At 36.4% G+C, this 25,436-nt stretch overlaps 1 protein-coding gene and 1 pseudogene across 7 annotated transcripts; one reads left to right on the top strand and one right to left on the bottom strand.

Moving 5' to 3' along the window:
* BIRC2 (baculoviral IAP repeat containing 2) lies at window positions 1–25,436 on the bottom strand. Of its 6 annotated transcripts, none has more exons than XM_081062221.1 (9): window positions 25,281–25,436; window positions 21,612–23,775; window positions 21,413–21,512; window positions 18,213–18,291; window positions 17,571–17,619; window positions 6,924–7,169; window positions 1,682–1,936; window positions 1,354–1,395; window positions 1–1,236 (listed from the first exon to the last, which is right to left on the bottom strand). In XM_081062221.1, exons 2-9 carry the CDS (start codon window positions 22,507–22,509, stop codon window positions 1,043–1,045), a joined length of 1,863 nt encoding a protein of 620 aa, XP_080918347.1. In that variant the 5' UTR covers window positions 22,510–23,775; window positions 25,281–25,436; the 3' UTR covers window positions 1–1,042. The 6 variants fall into 6 exon arrangements, with proteins under 6 accessions (XP_080918347.1, XP_080918345.1, XP_080918350.1 ...); XM_081062219.1 differs by having other exon boundaries at window positions 6,924–7,166; window positions 25,281–25,423; XM_081062224.1 differs by having other exon boundaries at window positions 6,924–7,166; window positions 21,612–22,475; window positions 25,281–25,414.
* Window positions 4,506–5,371, top strand: LOC308503158 (steroid receptor-associated and regulated protein-like; annotated as a pseudogene). Its single transcript has one exon. The product of its transcript is annotated as a steroid receptor-associated and regulated protein-like (transcript).

The following is a 25,436-nucleotide window of genomic DNA, read 5'->3' as shown; positions in this document are numbered from 1 at the left end:
AAATTTTCACTCTTCCCAGTGTATTCTCTATTTAAAGGGATCTAAAGGAGTTGTAGAGTAAGAAGAAAAATGGAGTTTTTAATATTAGACCTCCTTTCCACTTGGCCTCAGAAGTCTGCCATAGCCTCAGATCTAGGAAAGGTCAAATACGACTGACTCGCAAAAGGAGATACCACTGCCTGTATTCCACCTCATCCCACCAGCACCTACGCAACAAAGCTATTACACTATTTTTTAAAAATTCACTGCAGATTTACTAATTAAAGAATTTTCCATATGGATTCTTAATTCAGAATATATCTATAATATACAAAGCAATTAGATAATGTTATCTAATGGAATTCTCATTACTCACATTATTAAACATTAGTAATTTGTTTCATTTCAATTTTTTAATCTAATAGCTAGCATTTGAGTGCTTCGAACAGGTACTATGTTGATGTATGTTATCTCCATTAACCCTTCTAACCCTATGAAGACATATGAAAAGTTATTTTAAATCAAGAAAAAAATATCTTTTTGATGATGCAGTCTTTTTAAAGAACTTTATTAAGATGTTACTCACAAATTAGGGAGAAGCTTATTTACCAGTAAGAGAAATTTTATGTTACAACACAAGTGAAAAATACCACAGAGAATTTGGCACTGCAACTTTGATAAACTCTAGAGTTTCTGGTTTCCAGTTCTTTTAAATTATAATGTGGTACTCAAAGCTGTCAGGAAGAAAACCAAATTCAGTGACTCCTGAAATGATACTGCAGTATCATTAGCACTGAGACTACGCTTTAATTTTTCCTATGTTCACACATGTACACTAAATAGCCCGGCAAACATAAGTCTTCCCTTTCATATAAACAGGTTAACATTAAATGTGATCTACGATACTATCTATTTTTGAAACAACATTACTAGTACCAAAGCAGGGTAGAACACAAATGTTACTAATCAAAGAACCAATAATTCTTTTTTTATTTCAGATGGCTTAAATGTTCAACAATATTTTAAATACTTTTACATACAAGCTAACATATAGCCTATTTTTTCAAGAGAGAAAGGTACGAACAGTACCCTTAATTATACCCCTGCAAATAGGGCATTTTCTTAGAGAAGGGGCACATTCCTGGCATACAACTAGATGACCACAAGGTATGAATACAATAGAAACTTCTTTGTCCATACACACTTTACAAGTTCTTTCTTCTTGTAACCTCCTCAATTGTTCTTCCAGTGACAGACCTAGTAACAACAAAAAAACTTCAGTGAAATTCAGTTTCTACTTTACTTCCTCCCATTAAAAAAAATAATAATACAGATAATATCGCATGTTGGTCTTAAGTCTTAATTTTGTTTTACCTGAAACATCTTCTGTTGGAACATACTTCATATTCTTTTCCACTAAAGAAAAAAAAATATACACAAAAAGCATTACTCTACCAAATACAACACTGCTTAACCTACTGCATATCTGTTTTACCTACTATCTACTAAACAACACAGATTCTAAGTATATATTATCAGAAAATATTTAGCCATACTACTTGAACAACAAAAAAAGACTTCAGTTTTTTAGAACATGTTAAATTATAGACTATAGTTTGCTAATTGGATTTATTTTGTTTGTCAAACACAATGATGAACATAATTCCAAGGATTTCTAAAATAATTTTACCAACAGACTCACCAAATAAGTTCTTATATAATGTAGAGTCAATTTCTTTTAGACAGTTTTTGAAGATGTTGGCTGCAGCATTTCCTTTAACTAAAACAGTGTCAATCAGTTCTCTTGCTTGTAAAGGTACCTGTGTTTTTTGTTTAATTATATCATGTTCCTGTCTGTTAATTATATTGGCCTTTAAAAGATGATCCAGGATAGGAAGCACACACGTCAACTGTTGAAAGAGAGCCATTCTGTTCTTCCGAAGTAATGACAAATCATCTTCATTTTAAGTAAAACAGGAAAAAAAAATCCATTAGATTTTAAAGTGCTCCAACTAAACTCACACCAACCCTACAAACAATTTAGGCACTAAATAAATAGAAACTTGAAAAAGGGATAAAATTACTTGTTTGCACATTAATGTCTGTCTGTCATTTGGAAAGCTTCCAAAAGATTTAAAGTCATATTCTACAGTGCACACACAGGATCTCTGTTTCCGTCTCTTTTTAAAGTCAATACATGCTTAGAATCCTGCTTTTCCTTTATTCTGTTGAAAGCAAGCAGAGACTTTTAGAGGATAGTAAAAATTTCCAATCTATGTACTCTTCCCCCATTGAATTAATACTAACTTCTGTTTGCACTGTCATTTTACCTTTTGAAATTATTTTTTATTTAAGTGTAGTTGGTATACAGTCTTATATTGGTTATATTAGTTTCACATGTACAATATAATAACTCAACATTTTTATACCTTACAATGTGATCATCCTTCTGAAAATGGGCAGAGAACCTGAATAGACATTTCTCCGAAGAAGACATACAGGTGTTCCACAGACATATGAAAAGATGCTCAACATTACTAATCATCAGAGAAATGCAGATCAAAACCACAATGAGATACCACCTCACTCCTGTCAGAATGGCTATCATCAATAAATCAACGAACAACAAGTGTTGGTGAGGATGTGGAGAAAAGGGAACCCTTGTGCACTGCTGGTACAGCCCCTATGGAAAACAGTATGGAGATTCCTCAAAAAACTAAAAATATATATACTACATGACCCAACAACTCCACTTCTGGATATTTATCCCAAGAGAACAAAAACACTAATTCAGAGACATATACCGTTTTGTTTTCATAAGCACTTTCATGTAAATTGTCTTATTTGATACACAGATCCTGTCAATTAAACAAAGTAGGTATGCTGCTTCTCACATTCAAATAGGAAGAAAAAGACTCAGAAAAAAATGAGTAGCCTGTCCAACATCACAGACAGAGTCAGTTACAGAACCAGGTCTCCTAGTGTTCTTTTCAACTCCATGCTTATGAAGCAGTATAGTACTTCCCCCTGACCTGCAGTTTCACTTCTACTGTTTCAGTTACCTACAGTCAACCACAGTCCAAAAATAGTAAATGGAAAAGTCCAGAAATAAATAATCCGTAAGTTTTACATTGAGAACCATTCAGAATAGTGTGATGAAATCTCACTATGTCCCAGCTGGGAAGGAATCACCCTTTTGTCCAGTATTTGCATACTGTATACACTCCTAGTCACTAGGTTATTAGATCAACTGTCACAGTATTACAGTGCTTGTGTCCACGTACCCTTTACTTAGTAATGGCCCCAAAGCCACTCACATACCTTTTATTATATATATAGTTATAATTGTTTTATTATTATTTAATGTTAATTTCTTAACGTGCCTAATTTATAAACTTTATCACAGGTGTACATGTATAAGAAGAAACATAGTGTATATATAGCGTTCAGCAATATCCACAGTTTCAGTCATCCATGGAACATGTACACTGCAGATAAGGGGGGGCCCACTGTACTGCAGTGTTAAAGAGGCTGAACCTTAAAGTCAGGGCAGATACAGATCCCCATGTTCGCCTGGCTACTTACTAGCTGTGTGCCTAACTTCCAGATACCTCAATTTCATTATCTCTAAAATATAGATAATAATAGTACCTCCCTCAAAAGGTTGTGAGGATTAAATGAGATAATATATGTAAAGTATTCAGCATAATATCTGGTACATAGCTAGCTACCAATATTATTTTATGTCTAGGTTTCTATCAATTAAAAAATTCATATGAATCAAGCCTAATTTCCCCCCCATTTCTTCTGCCTCCCCCCACCTCCAGCATAATGTTTTTTAAAGCAAATTTTTTCTCCTTTAACCTCAAATCACATAAAATCCATAGTTAAGTTTCCTTTATTTATGGAATATCAGCATTCATTCCTGAAGGATTTTTCAAGAAGTCACTTCTTTTGGTGTCCCAATCACCATAATATTTAACTGCCTGTTTTCAGCCTTAACAAAATTTATTTTAAAAGAGTTCATCTTGGACTGGGCCGGTGGCTCACGTGGTTGGAGCACCGTGCTCCTAACACCGAGGTCGTCAGTTCGATTCCCACATGGGCCAGTGGGCTGCTCCTTCTACAGCTAAGTTGTGAACAACGGCTCTCCCTGGAGCTGGGCTGCCGTGAGCGGCCGACCTGCGACCGACTGCCTCAGCCGGGGGAGCGCAAGGCTCATAATAGCAGCATGGGCCAGGGAGCTGTGTCCTACACAACTAGACTGAGAAACAATGGCTTGAACCAGATTGGGGGTGGGGAGGTGGGGGAAAAATAGTACATCTTTACATTTATAAAGCTTAATGAAAGCTTAAGCTTAATGAAAAATAAGTTGTAAATAGTGAGGTCTAGTTTCCTTCCCCTTTTACTTCTTTCCAGAAGTGAAATGCTCTATTCATCTCAAAACTATGAAATTCTTTTATCTGATCACAACTTATCCTTCTACCTTAACAATTCACCTCGCTAACAAATTTGTTATCCACCTTTTAAAATATTTACATGTTATTCCCAATTCTACTAATAAGAGCTATCTCGAACTGCATCCTAGAAGAAGCTGAAGCAAACTGCTCCTCCTGCCAACGCTAAACCAGGCACTGTGGCAGCAGCAATGGCCCCCTCAGAAGATCCCAGGGACCAGAGCCAGCCCCATCACGGGCCTTGAGGAAAGCCTAGAGACCAGTTTAGGTGGGAAGCCGGCCCACCCTCAGAAGGCCATCCCCACAGCTCACCTAACTTTTGTTATCGACTGTGCTCATGGGAAACAGCTCTGACACCCCCCGTGTTGCCCCGAGGCCCCAGTTCCAACCTAGGACCTGTCACCCCTCCAATGAAGACCCACATCTTGTTCTGTGGGGAAAGCCAGCCCCATCTAACTCCAGAGGCGCCCCTGGGTGGGGGACACCTTGCTCAAGCCAGGAGCACCCTGCCATCCTGCAGAGGGGCTGTGGCCCCACCTCCCCTCCAAGTCAACATGCTCTGCTCTCAGGAGGCCCCTCAAGCCAAGAGGAGCCCTCTGAAGACTGCCTGCGAAATCTTCAGCTTGGGAAAGTCATAGGCTCACTCAGAGCTCTCTCCTCCTCTGTCTGTGGGCAGGCAGATGAACTGGAAGAGCCTGCCCGTGGGAAGAGGCGGTTAGCATGCCAGGCTAGAATGTCCAAGGGCTGCAATTCCCAGAGCCCCACTCCCTCTTCCCTAGCCAGCATAAGTCTTTTGCGCTAAGGAAGGAGCATGAAATTCACTAAAGAACATGTGAAACAGACACTGAGTACACACTCAAGAGTACCCTACTTCCTCCTCCGTCTCTCTCTCTGTTAGCCTTTCAGCAGAAGCAGGATAAGGTACATCCACATGGAAAGAGACTAATTCATTCATACAGTAAATACCAACGAAGCATCTTCGACATGCCAGGCTCTGCAAAATGCCAGGGAAGGCACCACAGCTTTCTAAGGAGTTCATATTCTTGGAGTAGGGGATGGGAGAGGGGAGGGGCAAAGGGTTAAACAACTAAATAAAGATGATCTTCAACAGTGAAAAACAAAAAGAAAAAAAGAAAAACAAAAGAGCTGTCTCCTGATTTTGCTTACTTCCAATTCTAGTCTACATATCAGTCAGGTGTTTCAATGATCTCTTATTAGCACCCTCAACTCTTCCTCCCTATTCCTTATTTGACCTTTTCTCTTATTAAGAAATCCATAATTTCATATCTATAATTCAAGACCATTCTCAGAGCCTCACAAAGAGACCGTCACAAAACAACGGTGACCAGATTTATTACAGTGATTTCATTTAACTTGTGTTTTATTACTGCTTAATAATCCTTAAATGTTTCCATTCTGCTCAGGCCCTTTCATTCACTTAAGCCCTTTGCACTTCCCAAATCAATCTACTTAACGAACATTTCTTGATGTATTAGGCAGTGTGCGAAACTGTTTTATTTGAGTTCTATAGCAACCCCACGCAATTTGTACCATTATCCCCATTTTTACAGACGAGAAAGCTGACATCTGGTTAAATAAACTGTCAACCTGGTAACTGAGAGCCAGGATTTAAACACAAATCTGTCTCAATTTAGAAGTCACACTTAAAACATTTTGCTACATGGCCACACAGTCAGGTTCCCTTAAACTAATCCTATCATTACTTACAAGCTTAAACAGAAAAAGTGTCTTCTGATGCAAATGCCCCACTTTACAGGACATGTGCACCCTTCACCCCTGCTGCCTCTTTAACCCTACCTTTTGCATCCTAGTCCCCACAGCTCGTCTATAAACTCCTTGAGAGCGAGCAGGATGACCAGCACAGTGTATGGCACAGACGTTCATGCCCGATAAATATTTGCTGAAGGAATGATTACCCAAAAGACTTGTTTTGGGAGGCTTGAGACTTAATATACTCTGTCTGGGTGAATACTAAAATCAGTTCCCAATCTTTGGGTTAGTTAGGGGCTTCTCATCAAGCTCTAGGATTTCATCATCACTTCTGTATTTGTCTAAGGATCCCTTACAAAAGTCAGAGAGTCAAATACCTTACTATGATTTCAAGGAATTTTAAAAACAGATAGAGAAATAAGACCCACATTCAACTTTGAAACCTTGCTTTTTCAGAACTTAAATTGTTTTGAGAAATATAGTTCAAAAAAAGAGTTAGGCTAAAATCCTCCAATTAGCATGTGTAAGGCAATCTAACTAGAAAATAAACACATAGGAAAAAAGCTTGTCAATGATTCTCGAGTAGAGTAGTCCACTGCCCACAGTAGAGAAAGGGGATGTACAGTTTGGAAATGACTGGGGGCTGCTACCAGCAGTTAGTGGATGGACAGACGAAGATGCTAACCATCCTGCAACATTTTAGATGTTCCTATTAGCCCCCGAGAAACAACGCCGGTGACTAACATCCCCAAATACCTGATGCCATTTCTTCAGTTTGTCTTTCCTTCTCCTCTTGTCTTTTTTCATCTTCTGCATCAAGTAAATCTAATACAAGATCACTGACGGTTTTATAATTCTCTCCAGTTGTTAGGATTTTACTCTGAACTGTCTGTTTTACCAGCCTTCTATTGAAGCCCATTTCCAAGGCAGCTGTAATCACAGGTGTATTCATCATGACTGCATCTTCTGAGTGGTTTTCTCCAGGTCCACAATGAATAACTACTTGAAAACACATGTACCAATGTTAAATTCCACAAATATAAAAATATGTAGAAAAACAATGACTATGACACATCTTTACTCTCATGCTGCTTATATCTTGGTAAGGGAGATGAGCTACATACAACAATTACCTATAACTCCAACAAAAGTTTGATCAGGATCAAATGAAAGTATAATAATATGCTGTACTTTTAAAAAATACCACTTCCCAGGCTACATTCCAGACCTACTTAATGAGGGAGTAGAGATGGGGATTAGGGGTCTGTATCTTTTAAAAGTCCTCCAAATGATTCTGATGTAGTCATTTTTAGAAACCAACATGCTACACAAATTTAGAAGTGAGAAATTATCTCATGTCAGCCAGGAAAGTGGGGGAAATCAACAAAGACTTCATGAAAAAGGAGGCACTAGAGCTGTGACTTGAAGATGGACAGAATCTAAAGAGATGAACAGATGAAACAGAGAGAATGACAAAGACAGGAAGCAGAGTAAAACAGAAGGCTAGTTCACACAAAATGTCTAAAGATGTAAAAAAATATATATGGTTAAAGAAGTAAACAGAGTAACACGATTGCAGATAGTGAAATACTCTGAAGAAAATAAAGCAGTGTAAGGTGATTAAAACAAACGAGGAGGCAGGGAGATGGTTTATAGGGTAATCAGAGAAGTATTTTCTGATAACAGGGTCAGTGTTTAGCCAATATGGCACTCTGTGAAAATTACAAAAGACATTCTTCAAGACACTTTATTGCCATCTGCTGGAAAATGTTATACTAAATATATAAATATGCAATGGCTACACTGTGTACTGTGCTTTCTTGCTCAAACGTGGGACACCTGTCTGAAGAGACAATCCCAGAACAAATACTTGATAGAAAAGAGCCATGGGAATATCTGAAAGGAGTCTTCCAGGCAAAGAGAACAGCAAGTACAAACCTTAAGTCAAGAGCAAAGCTTGATATATTCAAGATGCAAAAAGGTGATGAAAGTAGAGGAGAGTGATGCCCAGATAATGTAGAGCCTTGAGAGAAGTTTATATTCTATTCTAAGTTTGCTAAAATATTACAGAAGGGTTTTAAGCAGGGAACTGTTAAAACCTGGTTTCTTTTTTCAAAAGATGACTCCGGCAGTTTGGTGATAAACTTTTATGTGGTAGAATGGCGTAAACTGCCATCTGTAAGAGTAGGTTGGCACCAGAACTGCCATCTTAAGGGTTAAAAAAAAAAAAGCCATTTTCTGAAAGGCCCCTAGACCAGAACAACCTAATCGTAGACACCTGCATCGCATGGTCAAGATGTTCTGTTGAGAGAAGGCTTATCTTGCAGCAAGGATATGGGCAAGGACACAGGACCAAGACACAAAGCCCAGTCATGTAAATATCTTGCCTGTGTGGAAAATTACGGAGAGCCTTAAAATGCTATATTAACCCCTGGTTTTGAGTGCTCGGGGTCTTTGTTGAAACCCACTGCGTCGGGCAGATACTCGGACCCCAGCTAGCTGGAAATAAACCTCGCTGTGTGACTTGCATTATCGTGTGTGTCCTCTGTCCGATTGAGGGGTGGTCGATTCCAGACCTTAACACCATCATTTTCTGTTGTAATGATATCCTAACAATAAGCCCTGTTAGGATATTATTACAACAGAAAAGGATGGCAATTTGCATTAGGTTGATAAGAGGTGGAAATGGAGAAAAGTGGCAAGATTTTGGACATATTATAAAAGCAGAGATGAAAAGGACTTCCAATAGATTAAACATACAAAATAAAGAGAGGAATCAGGAATGATGCGTAACTTAGTTAACTTTTGACCTTAGCTAGCAGTGGGTCCCATTAACTGAGATGGGAAAGACCAGAGAAGGAGCAAATCTGAGGGATGAAGGACAGGAGAAAACTTTTGATTTGGTCATATTAATTCTGAAATACTCATTATAGCCAAGTAGAAATTTAAACAGGTAGTTGAACATGGCAGTTTGGAGCTCAGGAAATGGAGAAATAAACTTGGGCGGAACACTGCAAGGAATTCCACCAGTTAGAGGTTCAAAAAAGGAGAAGTCACCAAAGGAGACTGTTCATGATCAATCAGGGAAATAGGGAAAAACCAAGAGTGTGGTGACTGGGAAGCCAAGAGAAGATGTCTTAAAAAGGATGAAGGAGAGTGACATCAGCAAGACTGCAGAATAAGATGTCTCCCGCTCATACTCCTACATCAACAACAATTTAGAACCCATCCATGGACAAAGTACCTTTGTGAGAGCTTTGAGATCCGGCTAGAAGACTATGAAATTGCAATGCAGTCCAAGACCAAAGAGAACTGTTTGGGGAAGACAGGCCTGAACCCTGGCAGCTGACTCACTGATCATGGTCCTAGTTACAGACTTAGAAACAGCTTCGTATCCCTCAGGACTTGGCTACAATCCCATTTAATTTGGTCCTGTCACCACCCTATACACTAGGGGAATCGAGAGGCGCCAGGCCTACCTGTGCTTTGGGTAACAGGAATACAGACCTAAGGTCCAGCTGTTGACACTGAAGTTGCCTATGAACTGGATCTAGCCCTGGTCCAGGACCCGGGAAAAGTGCAGATTCTGAAAGGACCTCATAACTGGGCACCAATCCATCCCAGCTGCAGTCCACAGTCCTGCTGGCACAGGGACCCAGCAAGTGACAGTCCTAACTGAGCACCCAGAGACCCTGAAAGAGTCCCATTCTCGGCTCCAGGCCCTCTCAGCCCCCATCCACAGCTGTACTGCAAGCACAGGGACCTGCCGGGAGACAGGAAGTCCTGAAACAACTGCAGCCTCTCTACCGCAGTTAGAGAGTATTCCAGGCCACCAAGGGACCTGGCAGGACACGTGCCTATCCGTGCGTGCCTCCAGAGCCAGGTCGCAGACCTCAATCTTGACTGTAGGATCTGGAACAGCTCTAGGGCTCAGTTCCACCCTCTCAGCAATGGTCCAGAGCCAGTCCTGCCCATCAAGAGACAAATTCAGGGTGCAGACAGGAGCCCTCCCAAGGACCTGGAGGGAACCTCGTTCATCCGCACTGTCTGAAGCCCAGCTATGGCCACTGAAGTCAACCCTTGTCCTAACAACATCCTACTGAACATTGTACTGCAAGCAATCCCATCTACCAAGGAACCAGACGGGATCCACACTAGCCCAAGCCTCTGTTAACTAGCCCGCCAACCATGGATCCCACCACAGACCCAGCAGCACGCTCATAACAGCTCCAAGCGAGTATGACTGCAACTTCAAAGGTAATCCCATGAGCCAGGGGACCCTATAAAAGGTGTTTATGGGCCGAAACCAGTCTATAGAGACTGGAAGAGGTGTATACTCCTTCATATGCAGATATAAAGAGTATATGTATCATGCAAATCAGGCAAGTATGACGCCATCAAAGGAAACTAATAAAGTTCCAGTAACTAACTCCAAAGAAATGGAAAGCTATAATTCGTCTGACAACTGATTTACCTGACAAATTAAAAATCATCTTAAAGAAACAATGAAATTCAAGAAAACAAAGATAAACAACTAAACAAAATGAAAAACAACACACGAACAAAATTACAAGGTTAATAAAGAAACAGAAGCAATAGAAAAAATAAAAAAGAAATCTTAGAGCCAAAGCATACAATGATAGAACTGAAAAATTCAATAAGGAGATTCAACAACACACTTGATCATGATTTGGCAGAGAAATCAGAGAACGCAAATGCAGAGCATTTGAAATGAGCCAGTTACACTAACAAAAAGAAAAGAGAATGAAGGATATAGAAAGCCTATGTGAATTATGGGACACTACCAAACAAATGAATATTCTCCTCATGGGAGTCATAGGAGAGGGGGAGAGAAAGGGGAAGAAAGCTTAAAGAAATAATAATTTTAAAAATAATAGTAAAGAATATAGCTGAAAACTTCCCAAATCTTGGGAGAGTTATGGATATCCAGGAACAATTCGCTCAAAAAACCCTAAGCAAAATCAACCCAAAGATTACTCGAAGGCACATAATCAAAATGTTAAAAGACAAAGAGAGAACTTTGAAAGAAGCAAAAGAAAAACAACTTCTCATATGCTAACCTCCTAAGTCTACTAGTAGATAGCTCTGCAGAAATCTACTGGTAGACAGGAGAGAGTGACTTAATATATCAAAGTGCTAAAAGATAAAGGCCACCAAGAATACTGGCAAAACTGTTCTTCAGAAGTGAATGAAAGATAAAGACATTGCAGACAAAAAAAGTTGAGGGAGTTCATCAATACTAGACATGCCTTACATGAATTGCTAAAGGAATTTCTTCAAGTTAAAATGAAGGGATGCTAAATAACAGCATGAAACATATAAAAGTATAAAACTTACTGGTAAAGGTATATATATAATTAAAATAAAAATACCCTGTGCTGTAACAATGTTGTGTAAATCACTTTTATCTCTAGTGTAAATGTGAAAAAATATTAATTATAGCTACAATAATTTACTAACACACGCATAATATAAAAACATGTAACATATAACATCAATAGTGTAAAATGTGGGGTGAAGTAAAAGTGCAGAGTTTTTGTTTATGATTGCAAGTTATTAGATTAAAATAAACATATCTGTAAGATGCTTTATGTAAGTCTCATGGTAAACACAAAGAAAAATTAATCAAAGAAAGACAGCAAGAAAAGAAGAAATGAACAAAAGGGCTTAAAGTCGGAAAACAATTAAAATTCTAACAGTAAGTCCTTACCTATCAATAATTACTTTAAATGTAAACTGACTAGATTCTCTAATTAAAAGATACAGAATGGATAAAAGGATTGAAAAAAAAAAAGATCCAACAACACGCTGCCTACAAGAGACACACTTTGGCTTTAAGGACACAGATAGATTGAAAGTGATGGTATGGAAAAAGGTATTTGTGCAAATGGTACCCTAGAAAAATGAGGAATGGTTATACTTACATCATATAAAATAAACTTTCAGTCAGAATCAGTGATAAGACAAAGAAGGTAAAAAGAGTCAGTTCATCAACAAGATACAAGTGGTACCTCGGTTTTTCGAACATAATCCGTTCCGGAATACCATCGGGTTCTGAAACGTTCGAAAATGGAGGCATGGTTTCCCCATAGAAAGTAATGCAAAATGGATTAATCTGTTCCAGACCTTTAAAATCAACCCCTAAAACTGAAAATTTAGCATGAATTTTACTATCTAATGATACCACAGATCCATAAAATTTACAGCGTTCACAAACCAAAATGTTCATCAATGGAGATGTTCGAAAACCGAGGTACCACTGTATATATTCACCAAACACTGGAGTACCTAAATGTTAAAAACAAATATTAACAGAATGAAAGGAAGAAATAGAGAGCAATAGTATTAGGAGACTTCACTACCCCACTTTGAACACTAATAAGTCATTCAGCACGCAGACAAAAAATTAACAAAAAAACAGTGGACCTGAATAACACAATATACCAACAATATACCAAATGACCTTACCAGACATACATTGAAAGAATATTCCAACAACAGCACCAGAAATCATATTCTTCTCAAACTCACAAGGAACATTCTTCATGATAGAGCATGTATCAGGCCACAAAACAAGTCTTAACAAATTCTAGAATACTGAAATTATATCAAGTACCTTTTCCAACCACAACGGTAAGAATCGACAAAACAACAACAGAAAGAAAACTGAGAAATTCAAATACAGAAAAATTAACACACTCCTGAACAACCAATGGATCAAAGAACCAAAAGGAAATCAGAAATAAACAAAAACCAAAACTTAAAGGATGAAGCATGAGCAGCTCTAAGAGGGAAGTTATAGTGATAAATGTGAAGTTATAGTGAAGTTAAAGTGATAAAGTTATATAGGGAAGTTATAGTGAAATTATAGTGGGAAGTTATAGTGATAAATGCCTGCATTAAGAAAAAAGATCTCAAATAAACAATTTAACCTTAAACCTCAAGAAATTAGGAAAAGAAACTAAGCCCTAGTTAGCAGAACAAAAGAAATAATAAAAATTAGTGCAGAAATAATATAGAGACAAGGAAAAAAATGAAACTGAGTTGGTTTTTTGAAAAGATAAAATTGAAATACCTCTAGCTAGACTAATCTAGAAGAAAAAAGAGAGGACTCAAATTATAAATGAAAGAAGAGACATTACAAATACACACCAGAAATGCAAAGAATCATAAGAGACTATTATAAACAACTAACGCTAGCAAATTGGATAGTATAGATGAAATGAATAAATTCCTGGAAATATACAATTTACCAAGACTGAATCATGAAGAAACAGTCACATTTTCTGTTTCTTCATGATTCAGTCTTGGTAAATTGGTCTGACATTTCTGTTTCAGACCAGTAACAACTAAGATGACTGAAGCAGTAATCAAAAAACCTCCCAATAAAGAAAGCCTAGGCCCAGATGGTCTCATTGGTGAATTCCATCAAAGATTTAAAAAAGAATTAGTTCCAATCCTTTTCAAACTTTTCCAAAAAACTGAAGAGGAGGGAAAACCCCAAACTTATTTCTGAGGCTATCATTACTCATACTAAGGCTAGATAAGGACACTGAACGAAAACTACAGGCCAAAATCCTTGATGAATACAGACGCAAAAATTCTCAACAAAATACTATTAAACTGAATTCAACAGCACATTAAAAAAATCATACATATGATCAAGTTGGATTTATCCTAAAATGCAATTATGGTCCAACATATGCATATTAATAAACATGATAAACCACACTAACATTAATGAATAATAAAAACCATTATGATCCTCTCAATAGATTCAGAAAAAACATTTGAGAAAATTTAACCCCTTTCATGACCAAAGCTCTCAAAAATCTGGGTATGGAAGGAACATACCTCACCATAATAAAGGCCATAGATGACAAACCCACCGCTAACATCATACTCAATAGTGAAAAGCTGAAAGCTTTTCCTCTAAGATCAGGAATAAGACAAGGGTGCCCACTCTTACCACATTTATTCAACACAGTACTGGAAGTCCTAGCCAAAGCAATTAGATAAGAAATAAAGGCATCCAAGGAAGAAATGAAGAAGTAAAATAGCCTCTGTTGGCTGGTAACACGATCTCATACGTAGAAAACCCTAATGACTCCACCAAAAACCTGTTAGAAAAAGCAACCTCAGTGAAGTTGCAATATTTTTTTTTTTAAATCAACATACGAAAATCACTTATACTTCTATACACTAACAATGAAATATCTGAAAGAGAAATAAAATACCATTTACAATAGCATAAAAAATTAAATACAGCTAATTATATCTCAACTGAAAATAAAATACTTAAGATAGCCCATGTTTATAGATTGAAAAAATTAATATTGTTAAAACATCCATAGGACCAAAAACAATGTATAGATTCATAAAACTCCCATCAAAATTCCAATGGTACTTTTTCACAGATATAGAAAAACAATTATAAAGTTCAAGTGAAACCACAAAAGACCCCAAATAGCCAAACCAATCATCAGAAAAAAGAACAAAGCTGGAAGCATCACACTTCCTGGTTTCAAACTATATTACAAAGCTATAGTAATCAAAACAGTATTGTATTGACATAAAAACAAACACACAAACCAATGGAACAGAATAGAGAGCCCAGAAAACCAGGCACATAAGGAAAACTAGTATTTGACAAGGGAGCCAAAAACACTCAGTGGGTAAAGGAGAGTCTTTTCAGTAAATGGTGCTGGGAAAACTGGTATTCACATGCAGAAGAATAAAACTGGACTCCTTCCTATCTTATACCATTCACAAAAATTAAATGGATTAAAAGCTTAAATTTTAGACTTAAAACCATAAAACTCCTAGAAAGAGAGAAAAAGCTCCCTGACATTGGCCTTGGCTATGATTCTTTTGGATATAACACAAAAAGATCAAGCAACAAAAGCAAAAATCAATAAGTAGGACTACATCAGACTAAAAAGCTGCAGCACAGCAAAGGAAATCAACAAAATGAAGAGGTAATCTACATAATGGAAGAAAATATTTGCAAACCATGTATAAAGGATTAATATTCCCTCCCCAAAATAAGTAACTCACATAATTGAATAGGAAAAAAACAAACAACTAAATTAAAAAATCGCCAGAGGACCTGAAGAGACACTTTTCCAAAGACATACAAATGGCCAATAGGTACATGACAAGATGCTCAATATCACTAATCACTAGAAAATGCAAAATCAAAACCACAATGAGATATCATCTCACTCTTTTTCTAATGGCTATTATCATAAAAAAGACCAGAGATAAGTGTTGGAACGCTGTGCAGTAAAGAGAACTCTTGTGCGTTGTTGGTTGTAATGTAGTTGGAGCAGCCATAATGGAAAACAGTATGGAGGTTCACAAAAAATTAAAAATAGAACAACCATATGATCCAGCAATACCCACTTCTATGTATATATCCGAAGGAAAAGAGTTACTATCTTAAAGAGATATCCACACCTCATGTTCATTGCAGCATTATTCACAAGAGCCAACACATGGAAACTTTTAAGGGTCCATCAACAATAGATGAAAAAAGAAAATGCGGCTTTATACACACACACACACACACACACACACACACACACACACACAGACTATTTAGCCATAAAAAGAAAGAAATCCTGCCACTTGTGACAATATGGGTGGACCTTATAAGACAAGTAAGTTGTAAGTTTTGTGGATCTAATATACAGCATGGTGACTATTAACCGTATGCTATACAGTTAATGATACTGTATTAAATACTTGAAAGTTACTAAGTAAATCTTAAATGTTCTCACCACAAAAATTTTTTAATTATGTGAGGTGAGGGATGTATTCACTAACATTAATATGGTAATCATTTTGCAATATGTGTATCAAATCGTGCCATTCAAACTTACACAATGTTTATGTCAATTATATCTCTATAGCGGGGAAGAATAAAGCACTTAATTGTTTCAAATGGGATAACAGGTCAAGCAGTGAATTTGCTAAGATGGTGGTTCTTGTTGACTCTAACAAGAACAGTTTTTAGTAGAATTAAAGAATGAAAGGTGAAGAAAGTAAGCACAGATACATCTCACTGGGCATTTTGTTGTAAAGGGAAGCAGAGAAATGAGACAATACTGGATGGGAACGTAAGTTCCAGGACGTTTTCTTAGGACTGGCAATGGTGTATGTATGTTTGTATCCTGAAATAAATGATTGAGAAGAGACTGAAAAACCCATGATGTGAGAGCCTGGACAGATTATTGCCAAAGCAAAGTTCTCAAGTTAGCAGTAAGGGATGATTTTCAGAGGAAAGAGGACAAATGGAAGAGTTGAGCTTAGATAAAGGCAAGGACAATGCATCCTTTACAAAAGAACAGAAAGAAGAGTATATGGGTACATTTGTAGACTGGTGGTTTTGCTGGTGACAAGATTAAGTAGTTTTCTTGATTCTTTTAATTTTCTCAATGAATCAAGGTTATGAGAATAAGGTAGGAGGAGTGTTAGAAACTTATGGAGAAAATGTGAAAGTCATTCGGAAGTTTAGCAAAGTGATTTTATATGGAACTGCAGGAGGACTGCAGGACAGCCTACTAGAAATTTGTGGTTATAAATTTAAAGCTAGAACAGTCAACACTACTGTCTTGTTTTTTCCAGCTCTATTACACAGGATATAGTTATCATACACCCATGTAACTCTTTTTCTTTTCCAAGTCATATACTACTAATCAAATCCTCAACAATCCCCCAAGCCATGGTTTCTAGGACTCTTATACATGGTTTCTAGGACTCTTTCTGTCCTGCTACAAACGTGTCAGTATCCCTCTTAGAAAGAGTATGCCAAGAAAAGAACATCTCTTTCTAGATATGATTAGTGTAGAAAACTGTGGACTATTATCCTCACTACTTTGGACACCATAACATTATGTATATTACATACACTAACTAAATGCCAGATGTGGCTAAAACTAAGTACAAACCAGAAGATGTATTTCCTAACCTTGCACTAAAATACTATATATACCTGACAAATACCTAATATCTAGCCCAGTTCTTAAATCACATGTGAACTGGGCCTTTTCAAATATGCTAGCTTATAGCAAACAACTTTTCCTCCTTGGAGGGCTTCTTATTTGCACCTTTCATTGGTATTCTTTGAACTATTTGTTATGGCTGTTTTCCTTTTGCATGTATTTTCTCTCCCCAGTTGGAAGGTCAGCACTTCAAGAAGAAAAACTAGTACATTTCCATGAATCCTCAATGTCATTAATCTAAGTAGACACATAGTATTTATTAGTTAACTTCCCAGACTTTTTTCCTATGACCTCAGAAATCCTTTGGTTACATACTTTCATTCTTAACAGTCTTATAAAAATTCCCATTCCATATTTGAAGTATTTTCATACATACTTGGTGGATCAGCACTTTCATCTCCAGGTGTGTCTGAAGTTGACAACAGCTATCAAACGAAGAAAAATTAATTGGTAAAATCAGAAATCTCAAACAACCTGAATAAAGCAACATAAAAGTTTCCCTTAAGTAATGTACACACACTTTTGAAAACTGGGTAATTTACAAAATAATACTTCACTTTTCTTTATATTACCTTAATCATCATAAAAATGTCCTTAATCTTCACCTACTTCCGAATTAGAATTCAAGTATTTCTAGTTTCAGTCAAGTAAGAAAAAATATTAATGATTTCTCATTTCATTTAGAAAGGCTATTTCAGCTGGATCACTCTCAGAGGTTTCAAACTCCTGACAAGTTATGTTTTTGTGTTTTTCTAGAAAAGATGGAGGGGACACTAAAGATCCTGTCCCAACTCCACTACAAACTATACAGTAGAATGTTTGGTGATTTTCAAAAAACAATCTATTCTTAAAAGCCCTAACCAAACAAGGTAGTTACAAAAATAAAAATTAAAGGTATCATTAATATGCATAAAAAACCTGTAACTATAATAAGAAAACAAATGTTAGTATCACTTCTAATAATATTTTTGTAAGTATTATTTAGGAGAATTAGATGTTGCCAATTATAAAAATTTACCTGTTCAAGAAGATGAGGATATCTAGCTTGAATCTCATCAACAAAATCCTGTCCTTTCATGCGTATCAAGAACTCACACCTAAAACATAAATTATGTTTTAAAATTGTCTCATACCAAAAATATAACCTGATCATTCTAGAAAAGTGGAGTTCAACCTCTTAGTATCCCACAGTATAAATACTAAATCACAAACCTAGTACGCATACATTACAGGAACAAAATTCTCATAACATGCTACAGACTCTTACCATGTGTTGATATATTATGATATTTTCTATTTAATTCCATTAACACAGTAACAACAAAAGGGTTCAGACTTAAAAAGGAGCACTGTTCTACACAAAATGCTGTTCTACACAATTTACTTTTGAGGCTTAACAGTTTCAGAAACTGTAATTTAGTATTTCTAAAAAGTGATCTTCACAATATAATAACTGCTAATCTTTTTCCAGTGTCCACTCGTCCATTAAATTGGAAGCACAAACCCTCCCTCCAAAAAATACTGAATCACATCTACACATAATGTGACAATGTTTCCCAAAAACCTGTTTTCAAACTACTAGGGCTTCTCAAAGGTGTTCCAGGAAGTTCAAATGATATCTGTTTCCAATTCATTCCTTTTGTTCTTCAACAAATGGTGCTAGACAACTAGATATCCATGTGCAAAAAACAATGAACCTCGACCTACACTGATACTTTATACAAAAATAAACTACAAATGAATCATACACATAAATGTAAAATGTACAACAATATGACTTCTAGTAGAAAACATAGGTCTTTTTGTCAATTTGGGTATAGAATAATCCATAAAAGATAAAATTGATAAACTGACATCGTCAAAATTAAAAACTTCTGTTCATCCACGTCACTGTTAAGAAAATGAAAACACAAGCCACAGACTGAAAGTTTGCAAAACAAATCTGATAAAAGACTGTATCCAGAGGACATTACGAACTCGCAAAACTAAAAAAAAAAATATAGATTTAAACAGACACTTCAGCAAAGATGTATAGATGACAAATAAACTCACAATCATTAATCCTTAAGGAAATGCTAATTAAAATTACAGTGAAATTCCACTACATACCCATCTATTATAATAGAACAACTAAAATAAGACTGAGAATACCAAATGTTGTTAAAAAATGTGGAACATCTATATGTAGGTCTCAAACATTGCTGGTGGGAATTTAACGTTTTAAGTGGTACACCCACTTCAGAAGACAATTTGGCAGTCTCTTATAAAGTTAAAAAAAATTTGCCATACAACACACCAATAACACTTGTGAATATTTACCAAAGAAAAACGAAAACATGTGTCCACAAATGTTTATTAATGTTTAGAGAGGTTTTATTCATTATTTCTCCAAACTGGAAACAATCCAAATGTCCTTCAACTGGTGAATGGGTAGAATTACTAAAAATTACATAAGCATGTTCAAAACTCAAGTTTTATCACCCAAATAACTTTATATAGTTTTATATAGTGTTAAATTATCTTCTTCTGGAACTAATTAATTTGTATTCATAATGATTAAAAACAGGAAGTATAAGAAACTGTGACAGCGCCATGTTTCCCCCTCCTTCAATAAAGTCCACGAGGACAGTGATTTTTGTGTCTTATTCTGTCCTATATTCCCAGCATCTAAAATACTATTCAGTAGGCACCCAAGTATTGATAAATAAGTGAACACTGTTAAAATACAGTGACAATGATTATCCATTTTGGTTTTCCTTTACTAAGATTAAAGATTATCCACATTTGAAATTTGTTTTCAGAACTATTTACAAAAAGCACCCCTAAGCCTTTTCCCTTACATAACTATTTAAAACAAAACACAAATTACAGAAATAAACCAAGATTTTGTTTTGTTTTATAAAGGACAAAATGCAGCAATTCAAACACTGGAATTGGAAAGCTATTTTTCCCTTTTTCACAGAGAATTAGATTTCAAATTGTAGGTACACAACCCCACAGAGCCGAACATAGTGAAATTGTTTAAAATTCTGGCAATAAAACATGCTTTTTCCTACATAAATTAAACAAAATATACGTCATTTCAGAGTTAGAAAGTCAAACTTTATCTTGATATGTTATGAATATTAAAGACATAATTTAAAAACACAACTTTTAACAATGTACTTATCCATAACAATATTTATTGGCTTAAATTTCTTTTTTAATCTTACACAAAAATGACAAAAGGATTTTTTACTATCCTAAAGAGGTTCAAAACCTCTTCATTACTGTGAAAGGCACTCACAGGTCAAAACATTATGCATATTAAACAATTCCACTTATAAGTACCTAAAGTAGTCAAATTCATAGACAGTAAAATGGCGGTTTCCAGAGGCTAGGAGGTGAATACAAGTTTCAGGTTGGGAAAACAAAAAAGTTCTGGAAATGAATGATGGTAATGATTGAGAAACAATGTGAATGTACTTATTAATGCCACAGAACTATATACTTAAAAATGGTTAAAATGGTAAATTTGTTACATATGTTTTACCACAATCAAGAAAATATTATCTGGTGCAACCCCATCCTTTTACAGAAGAGGAAATAGGCTCAAAGACATTACACAATTTGTCCAAGTTCACAAAGCTACTCAATAACAAAAATAATTTTTAATTCTATTTCCACTAACAACACTGCCTGTAAATTCTTTCTAAAAATAGGAGATACTGCTAGAGACAGAGTGACTCTGTCTCAAAAAGAGATGACATATCACAAGATAAAATTATACAGAAAAAAATAATTTATAATCAGACTTAATAGATATTATATGTATTTTATATTTATCTTATTCCTAGATCAATTTTCTCTTCCTGTCTCTTCCTGTTTTCCTTTCCCTTCTTACCTCTAACTTATACTCTTTTTGTTCTAGTTTACCTATCTTTGTAATCCTTAAGTCTTCTTTAAAGCAAAATGGGAAATATACAAATGAAATGTACGGTCATGATTGTAAATGAGTCAAGTTCAACTATATCCTGAACACATGGCTTACAAAAGGAGAAAAGGGCACAGAACATTCTACCACTTTTGTCATCAAAATAAAGTTCAAATTGGGTGTTTTCAAAGGCTAATTCCCCAACGGTATGAGAAGCTTTGTTATACTGAGATGTAAACTGAACCATGAAAGCATGCCTACTTCTTTCTGCAGTTTTGTGTAGAAATACCTTTAAAAACAATTACCTTGGAAACCACTTGGCATGTTCTACCCATGGGTCATCTCCAGATTCCCAACACCTTAAGCCACCATCACAACAGAAGCATTTGACATCATCACTGCGACCTTAAGAAAACAGAAGCTAAAATTGAATGCACATATTCTAATATGTGAATCAAAATAAACAGGATAAAACGTAGAACTAAGTATTAGTTTGTTTCTTACCCACATAATAGAAACCAGCACTTGCAAGCTGCTCAGGTTGAACTGGAACACTTGATGGCCAGTACATAAATGTTCTCCGTCGAGCTGCATGTGTCTGCATGCTTAAATTTGAAATGGTAAACCTCAGCATTTCTAGAGAATTTTCCAAAAATGGACAGTTGGGGAAATGTCTTCGGTGTTCTGACATAGCATCATCCTTTGGTTCCCAGTTACTTAGTGTCCCACCACAGGCAAAGCAGGCTACCCTATCTCCAGGTCCTATGTAATAAAAGCCAGCTCTTGCCAAGTCTGATGGTGACAAAAAGCTTAATGGCCACTCATGGTAAGTAAGAAATCTGGCTTCTTCAGTACTCATTGCGTAACTATAGGGGTTAGTCCTCAATGGGGATAAGTCTTCAACTGCTCGAGAATTAAGAGGATTTGGTGAAAGGTTGGAATAAGAACCACTGAATGAGTCACTATGATCCAAAGTGGAAGATAATGAATGTGTAAAACTGTTTCTCATCTGAGAAGTATTCTTAAAGGTAGATTCCAAATTAGTAACAGAAACCAGATTCTGAATAAAGCTACAGCTAGGATACAACTTTTTATGCTTTTCAACAGGATTGTCTCCTTCTTTCCAGTTATCCAGCATCAGGCCACAACAGAAGCATTTGACTTTGTCATTCACACCAGTGTAATAAAAACCAGCACGAGCAAGACTCCTTTCTGAGACAGGAACACCAGCAGGGAAAGTTGAATATGTAGACATTCTGTACAGTTCACAGGAAAAGTCATACTCCATTTTGTGTTTGTTGCCGATTGTCCAATTTGTCAAGATGCTGCTATCTTCCATTATACTCTTAATTTTTTGATACAAGGGACCTGCGACAAGTCGTTGGGAGGTAGTTTTGTGCATGAGTGATTTTACTTTTTGATGCAATCTCTTATTTCTTCACACCAAATTCGATTACTATAAAAAAGAATCAAATGATAGGTTCCTACTTATGTCAAATTCACCAGACCTTTACTGGATTTACACCTGAATTTATACACAGGTAAAATGAGTATCTCCTACAAATTACCAAGATACTTTTTAGTACTCTTTGGGATTATATAGTATTAACTCTTTTAGGTAACTCAAGTGTTATTTGTTCATTATTTGGTGTAATAATAACCCAATGGCCTGAAAGAAGTTGGCACACTTCTGAAAATATGTTAAAGCTACTGGACTTTTCAAGGAGGTTTATATTCCCAAAATTCTAAACAACTATAGAATACCTAAATTATACCTTTAATGTGCTTTTGGTTATAAGCTACAAACCCTAGATATCAAGCCAATTACTGATTATGCTACAAGAGGAAAAACTATAAGCAGGCTTCTTTCCCTATAAGTATTTTAATATGATTATCAAAAAAAAAGTTTCAGTCTAGTAAACAAGAATTAAAGTCTTCATATAGTCACATTATCTAAAGACTAATTTCACACAGCTTATCATCACAGTATTTACTTAAGTGGATTATATTAGTTTCAGCTAACAACTTTTGGGGACAGTCAACACCCACAACCTTTTTAAACCTATGCCTGTTATAGTGTATATGATGTCAAATGAAATAAATTTTGCTTAAAACTCACAAACTGCTAATTTTTCCATCTTTTTAAATTATTGTCTATATATGTTTCCATTTCCTGCAGCATGATTATGTTGTCTTTCTTCCTAACTTTGCACACCACCTTATTATACTTGATCAGTTGATGAAGGTATTTTCTCCATAAACTTAACTACTTAACCTTAAAACTTCCACAGCAGAAACTTTTTACACTGCATTTAAAAATTAACCTGTCTTTCATTTAAGGATGATGTACCTATAGTATTCATTTTGTATTTAAAGATAAATCAATTTATCAAGATGCTGCTTGTCCTTTCTAGTGTTATCACAAATGCCTAATAAACTATTATATTACCAACAAAATTACTGTTATGCATAATGTACCAGCAATTAACCCTATTAGCCTTCTTTCTGAAAACCCTTCATATTTTAAAAATGTAATTCATACACAAAATTACACTCCACAGAATTCAAACTATATCCCTTTATAAAGTTTCTAGGTCTCCAAAATGGGATTTATTACTGCAGCAGAAAAAAATGAGAGGAAAAAAGTAGTCTCTTCAGGGTTATAAATCTGGAAGAAAAAAAAACTATTTTAGAAAACTGTATTTTCATTGCAAATAGAATTTATAGACTTCAATTTGTTAAGTAAAGTCTAAAAATGACTTACACTTTCAATAATACATCTTAATTACAGCAATTTGTCACCAAAACATTCTAATTGAAAAAGCTTTTAATTAAAATAAATGCAATATACCCCCCTTAGCACTGTGTGTGTGTGTGTGTGTGTGTATATATATATATGCATATGTGTGTGTGTGTATATATATATATATACATGTATTTTTTAAACATACAACTTTGAAGACAGACAGACATTTCCTCATAGGAAAATATCTTGTCCTTGGTCTCTTCCCTTTTCTGGTGACAACTTTTAATATTAAGGATGAATCTCTGACGGTTTGCTAGAGGCAAAAGGGGACAGTGGTGAAGGACACAACACCCTATCAGCAACAGTCCAGCAGTAATTAGACAGTAACATTATTTTTTAATGTCAAGTCTCTCCAGTACTAGGCAAGCTGACCAGTAAGAGTAAAACGCATCAGGAACTCATTAGCATAAATAAATTCAACTCTACAATTCCCTCCCAGTGCCAAAGCAACCACAGAAAGCACCTCAAAAACAAAACGTCAGTGCAATGGCCTTGGGAACGTGACCACATGCACGAATGCTTTCGGTACACCCAGACTTGACATCATATCTTTAAATCATATATATATATATATATATATATATATATATATATATGTACATATATATATATATATTTTTTTTATTTTTTTTTTTTGTCTACGAACACTGTTCTGTGGATTTTTACTCTATGCCAACTGTAGCTGGATGCGGGGGATAGACTGGAAGGGAAAAGGAGAGCAACAATTAGGATTACCCATTAATTTCCTGGAGTTATTTCTCACAGCATCCAATAGACTACTTGAAACTATCTTAAATACCGTGCTTAAAATTAACTTTAGCAAAAATTAATATAAGAACCAGTCTTATTTTACTGTAAGACCAGGTATTTATGATAACATAATATATAATAAATATAATACCGGGCCTACTATAAGACCGGGTCTTACACTAATTTTTGCTCCAAAAGACGCATTAGCGCTGATGGTCCGGCTAGGTCTTATTTTCTGGGAAACACGGTATGAGACACAACACTGTCTTTGTTTCAACAAATAAAAGGAATGCCCGCGGCTAAACTGAAAACCCTGCAAACACTCTAAGAGAAAGCATCTTGGTCAAAGTCCAAGGGCCGGAAAATCGGGCGGCGGCCCAGCAGGCACGTCAACAGGTCAATTCTAAAAAATCATTTTCGATTACGTATCTTGGAGTGGGGCTTCCGTATTAAACAAAAGCCTACGCGAGAGCAGAAGCCCCCTGCGACCCCCGACTCCCCCGGCCGCAGGCCCCTAGGCCCCGGCTTTCCTCCGCCCGCCACAGCTTCTGGGAAAGGAAGTGGGGCCCGCGGGCCCCAACCGGCTGGCGCGGCCGCGGCCCGGAAGAAGCACTCACCTCAGAGCAGGCGCAGCACACACGGAAACGGCGCGGCCGCCTGGAGGTCTCCACACACCCGAGAGCCACGGCGCCGACAAGAACTGCGCCCCGGCTGGCTCCAGTTCAACGCTGCCGACGCCCGCAGCCCACGCAAGGCGCATGCCGACGCACGGT

Source organism: Rhinolophus hipposideros (assembly GCF_964194185.1).
Source record: "Rhinolophus hipposideros genome assembly, chromosome: 10".
Classification (NCBI taxonomy): Eukaryota; Metazoa; Chordata; class Mammalia; order Chiroptera; family Rhinolophidae; genus Rhinolophus; species Rhinolophus hipposideros.
Note: the sequence above shows the minus strand (reverse complement) of the source record. Positions and strands in the feature narration are given on the sequence as shown.

Coding starts and splice junctions, on each gene's coding strand:
- BIRC2 (XM_081062221.1), bottom strand. CDS start 22,509: ATGCACAAAACTACCTCCCAACGACTTGTCGCAGGTCCCTTGTATCAA. Junction 1,937..6,923: donor AACTGAAGAAATGGCATCAG/GTATTTGGGGAT, acceptor CTTAAAATGAAG/ATGATTTGTCATTACTTCGG. Junction 1,396..1,681: donor ATTATATAAGAACTTATTTG/GTGAGTCTGTTG, acceptor TTTTTTCTTTAG/TGGAAAAGAATATGAAGTAT.